This window comes from Raphanus sativus, unplaced genomic scaffold (genome assembly GCF_000801105.2).
Source record: "Raphanus sativus cultivar WK10039 unplaced genomic scaffold, ASM80110v3 Scaffold0186, whole genome shotgun sequence".
NCBI classification, from domain to species: Eukaryota; Viridiplantae; Streptophyta; class Magnoliopsida; order Brassicales; family Brassicaceae; genus Raphanus; species Raphanus sativus.
This window is the reverse complement of record NW_026615506.1, coordinates 44,295-54,564: the sequence shown is the minus strand read 5'-3', so window position 1 is coordinate 54,564 and position 10,270 is coordinate 44,295. Positions and strand designations below refer to the sequence as shown.

At 37.2% G+C, this 10,270-nt stretch overlaps 3 protein-coding genes across 4 annotated transcripts; all 3 read right to left on the bottom strand.

Moving 5' to 3' along the window:
* Window positions 1-948: 948 nt before the first annotated feature.
* LOC108851548 (1-acyl-sn-glycerol-3-phosphate acyltransferase BAT2, chloroplastic) lies at window positions 949-2,844 on the bottom strand. Of its 2 annotated transcripts, none has more exons than XM_018624993.2 (7): window positions 2,710-2,844; window positions 2,588-2,631; window positions 2,384-2,453; window positions 2,129-2,293; window positions 1,589-1,995; window positions 1,395-1,496; window positions 949-1,296 (listed from the first exon to the last, which is right to left on the bottom strand). In XM_018624993.2, exons 1-7 carry the CDS (start codon window positions 2,753-2,755, stop codon window positions 1,081-1,083), a joined length of 1,050 nt encoding a protein of 349 aa, XP_018480495.1. In that variant the 5' UTR covers window positions 2,756-2,844; the 3' UTR covers window positions 949-1,080. The 2 variants fall into 2 exon arrangements, with proteins under 2 accessions (XP_018480495.1, XP_018480496.1); XM_018624994.2 differs by having other exon boundaries at window positions 2,390-2,453; window positions 2,710-2,843.
* Window positions 2,845-3,931: 1,087 nt separating this feature from the next.
* Window positions 3,932-4,749, bottom strand: LOC108851553 (early nodulin-like protein 11). Its single transcript, XM_018625000.1, has 2 exons — window positions 4,560-4,749; window positions 3,932-4,317 (listed from the first exon to the last, which is right to left on the bottom strand). The coding sequence occupies exons 1-2, from the start codon at window positions 4,747-4,749 to the stop codon at window positions 3,932-3,934; spliced, it is 576 nt and encodes a 191-aa protein (XP_018480502.1).
* A 1,726-nt stretch (window positions 4,750-6,475) lies between these two features.
* LOC108851544 (uncharacterized) lies at window positions 6,476-9,471 on the bottom strand. Its single transcript, XM_018624987.2, has 7 exons — window positions 9,330-9,471; window positions 8,062-9,046; window positions 7,804-7,984; window positions 7,465-7,725; window positions 7,133-7,378; window positions 6,960-7,043; window positions 6,476-6,869 (listed from the first exon to the last, which is right to left on the bottom strand). The coding sequence occupies exons 2-7, from the start codon at window positions 9,039-9,041 to the stop codon at window positions 6,744-6,746; spliced, it is 1,878 nt and encodes a 625-aa protein (XP_018480489.1). The 5' UTR covers window positions 9,042-9,046; window positions 9,330-9,471; the 3' UTR covers window positions 6,476-6,743.
* Window positions 9,472-10,270: the final 799 nt, after the last annotated feature.

Sequence of the window (10,270 nt, the reverse complement as noted above, 5' to 3'; positions counted from 1 at the left end):
AAAGAAATCTCTTTGAATCAACTATATCTATATACATTTAACAGGCAGGAAACTTCTTATCACGATCAAGAAACAACGATGTAAATGAATAAGGATCTATAAGGGAAGAGAAGACTATGCGTTTCTTTTTTTTTTTTTGAGAAAATGAGACTATGCGTTTCTTGCAACAGACTTACACGAAGTTTTTGAAGATGTTCTTTTTACAGATCTGAAACTAGGCGAATGTAGGTATATCCCTGTCTGTCGACTGGTTTGACACTGATAAGTGAAGAATGGTGGAAGGAGACGGAAGTCGTTTCAGAATTCAGACAGAGAGATTAGATTTTTCTTTAGAAGAAAACTGAAACTGCTGTCTCCGTGCAGTCCGAGTGGGGTCCACACGGTCTTACTTATTACCGTCTCATCTCTCTAATTCTTTTCCATGAGTCAGTCAATAGAAGAATTATCAATAAGTCAACAACTCTAAATATTATTTTTATTGGTTTACATACATATATAACGTTTTCAAAAATTTATGCACAAAAATAAAATAAAAAGTTTGCTTTTCAATAGAGTCTGAGAAAACAGGTTACAAATTAAATTGTTTAGTTATTCTTCACATGTACTTTTATTTAAAAAAAACAAACCGTTAGAAATTATTTATTTAATTTGAGATTATGATATCTAAGTTTTCCATTTTGAAAAGATACATGCTTTGTAGCTTTTATGTAGTTTGGCAACTTGCCCAATTCAGATTCAAGTATGACAGATTTTATATCAAAAGTAGAATGTTTTCTTAATTATTCTTTCATCGGCCAACTGTATAAAATTATAAGGAATTTTGTATTTTAGTCAGTTTAATGAAAAATGATTCGTAATTAGCACAAATATTGAGGGAAAAAAAAAAGAAAAGAAGAAAAAGAGGTGCAAGAGTATAAGACCTCTGACTCCTGTGAGGCCAAAACAAAATAGAAAAGCCTAATTTTATTTTTAAAACAATAATTCCGAACATGTTTTGTTCTTCCACATGTAAAAATTGACATAGCCTTTCTCATTGTTTCATCAGAGCCACTGATTAAAAAAACAAGTAAAAACAAGGTTTCAGCTCAAGAGATTCATAGATTCCGCTATCTTGTTCCTGGCCTCGTCACAAAGAACATCAGCTTTGCTTCCGTATATCGGCTTGTGGATGATCACTCTCACATTCCCATGATTCAGTATACCTTCACTACCCGTAGGCATGATCTTCCCTGTTCCCATCAGCGTTATTGGCACTACTGGAACTCCTGTCTTAGCTGCTACCGTAAACGCACCTTTCTGTAATATATCAAGTTTTCAAGAAAGACAAGCGTCTCTTATGTGACTCCCTCTTAAACACAATAACCAAAGAAACTTGAGCGAGATTATGTGTTTACCTTGAAAGCACCTAACCGACCATCCTTACTCCGCGTTCCTTCCGGGAAGAAAAACACAGATGCTCCCTTCTTCACTAGCTCCATGCATCGTTTCAAGCAATCCTATAATACAATGCCACAAAAAGAGTTATGAGTTTTTTTTTAAAACAGAAACACTTGAAGATTAGAGTGAGTGAGGGAAGAAGCATGCATACCACTTGGCTTCTTGGGTCCATCCGCTTCAAGGGAACAACGCCCATCATGGACATGGCCCAACCGATGACAGGAATAACGAATATCCCCGTCTTGCTGATGAACTTATAGCTTTGGCCAAGGCTGAGAAGCGTGTATATATCCAGAAAACTCTGGTGGTTTGAAACATATACACAAGGAGTGTCGGATGACGGCAGATTCTCCAGACCTTGGATGTCGGTTTTGTAGAACGGGTAGATGCTTATTGAAGCCCAGAGTTTAGCAACGAAGTGATGGAACTTTCTCCTGTAGCGGTCGAAGAGAAGGACGAAAGGATGGCCAATGATCATCAGGACGATGAGAAGAATGGCGGAAACGCCAGCGACGAGGCAAAAGCATATCCCTCTGAGTCTTGAGCTCAACTTAATCTCTGCACTTCAAAGTTCAAAGACAAACAAAAAAGGAATTGTGTTATTGAAACAAAAGAAGAACAAGAGGTTGTAATAATACAGCCAAGAACAAGAGGTTGTAATAATAGAGCCAAAAGCAGAGAGAAGTTGTACCTGGTTCTGGATAAGTAGTAGATTCAGGGGTTGCAGCAGCTCCTGAAAGATCCGACCTCACACTTAATAACCTCCGTGAGTTCTTCTTATCATGAACTTTGAAAGGGTCACATCTTATAGAGCATTGTACACCAACACTACGCCTTGTTTCCCCTCTCTGAGGGGCTAAAGAAGAAGCAACAAGAGTTGAGTCTTTCCATAGAACAAAGACTAAGCTAAAACAGAAGAAGCAACAAGAAACCAATCTTGACTGACCCTTACCATGAAGGGAAGTAGCACTCAAGCTAAAAACACGACCAAAGAGACATCCTTTATTGATCGGAATCTGCAATTCCCAGCAAGTTTCATTAAGAGTAAGAGAGCTTAAAGTTTGAAACTTTCATTGTTCAACTAAAAAAAGCCCATCACTTTCTCAAGAGACTAAAAGAAGAGTCAATCACACAAGAGGAAATAACTCACCCGAATCAACGATGACTGTGATGAACAGATGGGTTTACTATAATCTGAGAACATGATTGAAAACAGAGTTATTTCGATTGAATTTACAAGAAAATGAATCGGGAAGTGTTTGGCGGGCATACATGGAGGATGTGAAGAGATGATGCCCCGAGCAGAAGCGACATCCATGGCGGAATCTCTCGAGAGCTAAAACATCCGTGAGATTTGCTCATGTCTATCTATCATCATCTTCTCATGCTTTTATCTTCTTATATTCGTTGCTCCGCTGTTTTTACTTTTTGTATATAAACTGTGTGTCGTTTCAAAGAGATAAAGCGGCGGCGTGTATTTTTTCTGTTAGTGAGATAGACTGCATTCCGTTTGTTGTCATTGACTACACAAGGGCTTATGTAGTCATTGAATAAATAGCCCACTAATGTTTATAGAGGTATCTAGATGGGGTTCTTTTTTTTTTTTTTTTCGTGTCAACTAGACGGGGTTCTTCTAAATATAATTTTTTAAAGATTAAAAGCAAAGTTGACAAAAAAAAAAAATTAAAATCAAAGAATGAAGGGTAAATTCTGTGAGAAATTCATAGATATATTTGTCTTCTTGCAAGCAGCATAAATTTATTTTTTAAAAAGAAATTATATATATATAGAACTAAATTGTATCAAAATACTAATATTGTTTTTGTTTAAGAAAACCTCTAAGGTTTAATCATGCAGTAGAGTTTCTCTTAGTCAACTGTATACAATTAACCTTGTTTAGACATTTTCAGTTTCGTTTCCTAGTTGAAATTTTTAATAACGTTCTGATATTAAATCAAGATTCAAAACACAAGAATAAACTTTTGAGGTGGAAGCACCGTGGTCTAGTGGTCAAGGTTTAAAGGCTTCTACATCAAAGTCTGGGGTTCGAATCCCAGGCGACGCAGTTTCTACACCAGGAGGTCTGGGTTTTAATTCCCGGAGAAGACGAATTATGCAGAATATTGGAGACAAATTTTACAATGGATCTTCAGCATGGTGCAAGGAATACCGTCAGGAATGGATCTCATAGGGCGGCTCAGGATGATGCAGACAGACATGAATTCTCATAAGGCAGGTAGAATGGTCAGCTGTAATATCGTCTATGTAATATTTCTCATTATTTCTAATAACATAATAAACCGGACAAAAAAAAAAACTTTTGAGAGTGTGAACGACATCCCAAAAAAAACATAACGCAAATAATTATTGCTAAAAAGACTTGGAACCTTAACAATCTTGAAAAAGAAAACACAAAAAAAAAACAAAAAAAAACAGATCTTGCTAAAAAGATTGAAAACGATAATTAAACGCTACATTCTCTCGATCAATGCCTCTAAGCCATAGCCAAACCAATAGCAACCGCGGTCAAGAACAAACCGCTTCCAACATTCAGTCCAACCGCAGCGTTTGGAGCTGGAGCTGGAGCTGGAGCGTGAGTAAAAGCCGGTGTACTACTAACAGGAGAAACCTTAGGACTGCCAACGTCACGGCTCCCGGCACCAACATTATTGCGTTCAGCCAAAACAACAAGATGAATCTTCTCGCCTTTAGTGCAGCTTCCAGGAGCACCACTGATGAAGAAGTAAGGTCCTGAGTTGTCTAGCTTGAACTTTGTGTCTCCATCGTTGAATTGCTTCAAGGGCTTTGATGTGTCACAACTATCGTAATCTTCTTTTGTCACTTGTAACACCGAATCAACTTTCGCATCATACGCCCACACTGATCCACATGCATGAATACATCATTATAAAATCATATTATATATCTCAAATATATGATATGATTGCATGAAAACATGCTTCCGATTAATAATATTGTCTAAAACATCAAAAATCAAACAGCTATTTTGAAATAATAAAACATTCCGCAAATCATCTGTCCTTTGTGATCAAAGAGCATTAGGAGAAACATCCTCAAAACTATCATGCATCATCAGAAAGATGAAGAGATGTATAGAGTACCAAGAACGTCGCCGACTTTGAAACGGTTGGCCTCAGCCCAGTGATTGAGAGTGTTGCTGGGAGAATCTGGAACCTTCCACGAACCAACATATCCACCAACTAGAATCATCCTCGGTTTGGAGGCAGCATGGCTCACTGTGGTGGTGAGTAAGAGGTAAACAAGGGTCAATACTGGAACTATGATTCCCATTTTCTTGACTTTCTTCTTTTAACAAAATTACTCTTTGTTTTTTTTTGGTGTTTGGTCTCTTTTTGTTTTTGTTTTTGTTTTGGCAAAGGTGAAGATACTTGGATGTGTGGATGCTGTTTATATAGCCATTGTGGTTTGGAGCTTAACCGAGTCAAAATAAATATGGTCTTTATTCAAAAAATAAATATGGTCTTAATTAATAGTAAAGTGTAATCTTCCTCTGATTTGGTAAATAAATCACAGTTTTGCTCACTTTTATGACAAAGATTAATGTTATTAGTGAATTTAGAAACTGACACGAAATTTTTGGTTTGAAATTGTTAATAGATTGGCATGAGTTGTTTATACTAAATATAATGCTTGACTGTTTTCAATAACACAATATGTTTGCAAAATTATAAAAACAGTCAATTTAATTTTTGTAAAGAATTTACCAAAAGATTGATCCACTGTTTGAAATATATACTAAGTTTCCATATATGTTTACTAATTTTATTAATGACCACACTATATATATATATATATATATAAAAATACATACATATATATAAATGTATACATATATATCTATTAGACTCAGATATTAGTAGTAGAAGAATAAAGCAAGCTGAATTTTAAATTAAGAAAAATATTAAAACCTAGGAATATAATTTACAAATACATTAAAGAATATTGTTTAATAAATATATAACATCTTGAATGAGAGAGGAAGACGATAAGCTAGAAAAATATTTGAAGATTATGGAAATTAACTACGAAACTTTCTTTTGTTTTCCTGTTCAATGTTTTCCATAGTTGTCCATTTTATCTAATTTAAGTATATCTGGAATATACAGGCTGCCATGGTGAATCTCCTTAAACCATTAGGCCACCATGCAAGCATGAATGAGTTGTTAATTTTGTGTTTATCCTATTGACTTAAATCAACTTTAAATGATAATCTTTTTCAAAAGAAAAAAACTTTAAATGATAATAATATTATAGGCAAAAGAAATCTTTATAGATTTGGACATGTTTCAAACTATGACACACAGATTGGTCGATACTAAGAAAAAGAAAATGTATAAAACACATAACGTATTAACGTGCCAGTCCAGAAGACAACACAAGTACTTTTACAATAGGACTGTTCTTTTGGTGAACGCCGCTAGTTGCGGCAGCGATTGAAAATTATAGTCTGACGGAAAGCAAATTTAACAGCACGGAACATTAAAATGAACGCTGATAAACTGCCGCAAGTACAAAATATGAGAAGCAGCTGACGCTGAAATATTCAACGTTCTATCTACTCTTCGCGATCTGCCAGAGCGTCAAGAAAACCAGGCTGGCGGTGTTTCTCGGGTGTCTTATTTTGAAGTGGTGATAGCTTAAATTTCAGTTGCTGCCGCAACTAGCCGCGTTGATCAAAAGAACAGCCCTAACGTAACCTAAGAGTTACATTTCTCTCTGTCGTATAACTGCTACTAATAATTGATTACAAGCAAAACTATATGCATACGGTAACAGTAGTTTTATACGTTAGGCATGAAAGTCTTCAGGTATACTATACAAGTGATAGTTACGAGTTATGGAGCCGTTATGGTCGAGAACGGGATCTAACATCTTTAATGGGTTATTGAATTGGTAGAGAAACAGATTCAAACGTTGGATGATCGAATTCTAATTAATCTTGAGTTTTGTTCTTAACCTATATGGCCAAGGGCCTGTACACATTTGAAGGCACAAATGAGTCACATGGCCTTGGTTATCTTAACCGGTTATAAATAAGATTGAGAAAGGTTAACATGGTTCATACAAGCATCTAGTTCAAAAAAAAACGTTACATTAATACTTCAACGAAATAGTCATGTCGATTTTTTTTTTTAAACATCATAGCCAAAGAGAAACCGTCTTCAAATCAAAAACAAAAAAAACAAAAACTCAGATAAAGTATGATGGATAAGACACTGATTGATGATAGTGATGTAAGATAGTGATGATGGTGATGGAGAAGATCATTTGAGAAGTGTCTTGACTATGGCTTTGACATTAAGCTTCTTCAGGTCAGTGTAAGACTGGCCACAACCCACGAACATAACCGGTGCTCCGGATATATAAACCATCGACAAAGCTGCTCCAACCTACAAAGCCCCGTCCCAAACACTCATTAAACAACTCGTAGACAAGACACTTATAAGAACCAAATGTTCCCATCAATGTTTTAACTCTACCTTGTCATCAATGGTATCAAACTTTGTCAGTAAGATTCCATCAATCAATCTTGTGCTCCCGGAAGTAGAGAGATCCGAAAGTTTCTGAAAATTTAGAAAGAATCCAAAAAAGACAACAGTTCAATAAGGTTCCATTAAACATCTAATAACAAGAATCTAACAGAAACACAAACCTGGTTAAACTTTGAGAGCTGGTCTACTGCATCGTTTCCAACAAGAGCTTCACCAACAAACAAGACCAAGTCCGGTTTGTTAAGGTTAATGAGCTTCGAGAGAGCTCTCATCAAAGGCTCATTATCCTGCATCCGACCAGCTGTGTCAACAAGAACAACATCGGATCCATTCCTAGTTGCTTCTTGTATCGCTTCTTTAGCAACCACTGCTGGATCCTTCTCATAACCTTTTTCGAATATCGGTATCTGTTGCCAACCAAAATAATCGTTAAAATCAGTATGTACACATCATGATCTTATTAAGACAATCAGATGATGTCATTCTCATTTACCTGTAACCTACGAGCATGAGTCCTTAATTGCTCGACAGCTCCAGAACGGAACGTGTCACAAGCAGCCATCATCACACTCACCTTATGCTGCTGGAGCCAATACGCCACTTTGGCAAGATTGGTGGATTTGCCAACTCCGTTGACTCCAACAAACACGACCACATAAGGCCTCCTCTGTTCTTTCGCAGCATGAACGTCTCTCATTATATCAATGGAGCGTCTCGGAGTCAGTATACGAATCAGAGCTTCCTCCATTGCTCCCTAAAGTCTCACCACAATTAAGCAATCTAGAGAATGATGAACTGTGTTAGTAGAGCTACAAAGGATAAATCACAATACCTGAACGGTTGAAGAGATTCTCGTGAACGAAGCTAACTTCTTTCCTTCAAGACTTGCTTCCACTGACTCACAAAGCTTCTCAGCTATCTCTTCAGCCACATTTTTTGTCATGAGCCGTTCCTTGAGAGCTTTCAACGCCGGTTCAAGGTCTGTCCTTTCAAGATTCGCCTTCCCAGTAATACTGAACACATTATTTAAAATACTTAGATCACAGAATAGATAAAAAGTAAAATTAGCAACAAAAGAGAAACCACCAACCTCTGGAAAACAGAAGAGAACCATCCCTTCTTCTTAGCCTCAGGCTTTTCCTCATCACTTCTTGCTTCATCATCATCATCATCTTCACTATCACTACTAAAAACCTCTTCCTTATCCATCATACTTTCTCCCTGGTCCGCAGCCACAACATCCACATGACCATTACCCCCGTTTTCATCAACGGAGTCCGTGAAGTCCAGCTTCTCCTCCTGCTTAGTCGCCTTATCATCATCCCAAACCCTATTCTTCTTAGTCGCCTTTTTAGGTGGCTCCACCTTGGAAGAACCTTTATTACTACTACCTATACTGTCAGCTTTCCTTAAACCTCCTCTACCTCTCACTCCTTTACTCCTCAGCTTCGCTAGTTTACTTACATCAACTCCACCATTACTATTATTATTATTATTATCAGCAACCGTGTTCTCTTTCCCGTTATCATCATCATCTTCCATCTTATGATGATTCCCATTACTCAAACCATTGACTTTCCCTTCATCATCCTTCTTCGAACCTCCACCACTGCTCTGTTTCGTTTCCTCCTTTGACACCTGCCCTTGCTTCTTCTTCACACCACCACTCAAAGCCTTCACCACCTGCTTACTCTTCCTCAGCTCCTCACCCCGAGCCTCAGCTTCCAACCTAAGCTGCCTAAACGTCTCATCAAAATCATCACCATAACTCATCCTTTTGGGATCGTAGATCTCAGAGAAGCTCTCCTTCACCATTGAAAGCAAGTCGTCGACGTAAAGAAGCTGGAGGATCTTCTGGTAGACAGCGACGAAGACGAGTCCGAGGTCGTTGTGGAACGTCCATTTGAGAGTGTAGGCGCCGTAGTTGAAGGAGACTTCGCCGGATCGCTCCTCGAGGAGGCAGGAGCGGATCAGAGTGTCGATCGGTGAGCCTTTGAGTGCGTTTCCGATCTCTTTGCATGTCCAGAGGATGAGGCCTCCTCTCGTAAATATCAAAAGCTGTTCCAACATCTTCCCTGATAAATCATCAAATCAAATCAAATCACAGAGATAACCATTGATTAGAATAAAAATCAAATCTTTTTGATCAATTAACAAAAAAAAAAGAGAACATTCGAATTGAGGAATTTAGGATCTTTATGTTGGATTGTCGTTTTAAGACAGATCTTGTTGTGTGTTGGGTCGGAAATTGAAAAGGTTGTTGGTAACACGTAAGCAAAATGATTTCGCTGAGGACAAGATTGACAGAGGAACAAGATTGGATCGTAATGTTCGAGAGAGAGGAGGGAGGATACGAACCTTGATTCCTGTCGTTTGCTTGGCGAGAGAGACGATGACGAACAAACAAAAAAATGAAAAGTTAAATATTATGATGCTCTATTGATTCCATCATATATATATAGGGATCAATATTATTTTTTCTTGGTGGTGTTCAGTAGAAAAATTAATTATTTCGGATTTCTTTCCTTTTTTAGTTTTAGATTTTAGTTGTCGTTTGATTATTCATTTATATATTTTTTTAAAAAAGAATTAATACTGATCCCTATATATTTTGATCAAAAAATTATTACTTTTTAAAAAATATATAAATCTGAATTTAGACTACCACATATTTTTGCTCCCACAAAAAAAAAAACCTACCACAGAGTAAGAGAGTTACATGGATATATTCAGACATGAACTAAATTTCGGATTTCATGCAAGGAAAAAACGAAAAAAAGTCAAACCGTTGTCCAAAAAAGAATGTTAAGGAAAAAACGAAAAAAGTCAAACCGCACTTTGCTTCGTGGAAGGCGGTGGTGGCTCATGGCTATGGACGGTGAATAATGAATGTTTTGATGTCCCTTTGACACACGACGATATTCCAACGCGGCAACTGTTTAGAACTCTGCGTTCTACTACGTAAGACAACATGGACCAATGAAATCTCGTATAAGGACGTTAAAGTTTCTTTTGAAAAGCCCATGGGCTTTACCAAAGCCTGAATTACTCAGTTATTTGTACTGAGTTGGGTTTAGTAATGGTGATGAACTATTATGTGAGTGCCGATTATTAGCATGGAGCTTGAGTCCTATAATCCATAATATAAGCCCATAATATAAGCCCAACTTATACAAACTTTACATAATTACACCTCTAGTCGATACCCATATCAACCAGGCCTTATTACATTGTTTCTTTAATTAAATCCACCATTAGTACTAGGCCTGGACGTTCGGGTACCCATTCGGGTTCGGTTC

What these genes read in the sequence shown, in the direction of transcription:
- LOC108851548 (XM_018624993.2), bottom strand. Translation starts at nt 2,755, where the DNA reads ATGGATGTCGCTTCTGCTCGGGGCATCATCTCTTCACATCCTCCAT. An exon ending in TACTTCCCTTCATGGTAAGG is followed by an intron (nt 2,294 to 2,383) that starts GTCAGTCAAGAT and finishes CTTCTTCTTTAG; the next exon opens with CCCCTCAGAGAGGGGAAACA. An exon ending in TACTACTTATCCAGAACCAG is followed by an intron (nt 1,996 to 2,128) that starts GTACAACTTCTC and finishes TTTGAAGTGCAG; the next exon opens with AGATTAAGTTGAGCTCAAGA.
- LOC108851553 (XM_018625000.1), bottom strand. Translation starts at nt 4,749, where the DNA reads ATGGGAATCATAGTTCCAGTATTGACCCTTGTTTACCTCTTACTCACC. An exon ending in CAAAGTCGGCGACGTTCTTG is followed by an intron (nt 4,318 to 4,559) that starts GTACTCTATACA and finishes CATGTGGATCAG; the next exon opens with TGTGGGCGTATGATGCGAAA.
- LOC108851544 (XM_018624987.2), bottom strand. Translation starts at nt 9,041, where the DNA reads ATGTTGGAACAGCTTTTGATATTTACGAGAGGAGGCCTCATCCTCTGG. An exon ending in TTCTCTTCTGTTTTCCAGAG is followed by an intron (nt 7,985 to 8,061) that starts GTTGGTGGTTTC and finishes TAATGTGTTCAG; the next exon opens with TATTACTGGGAAGGCGAATC. An exon ending in AGCTCTCAAAGTTTAACCAG is followed by an intron (nt 7,044 to 7,132) that starts GTTTGTGTTTCT and finishes CTAAATTTTCAG; the next exon opens with AAACTTTCGGATCTCTCTAC.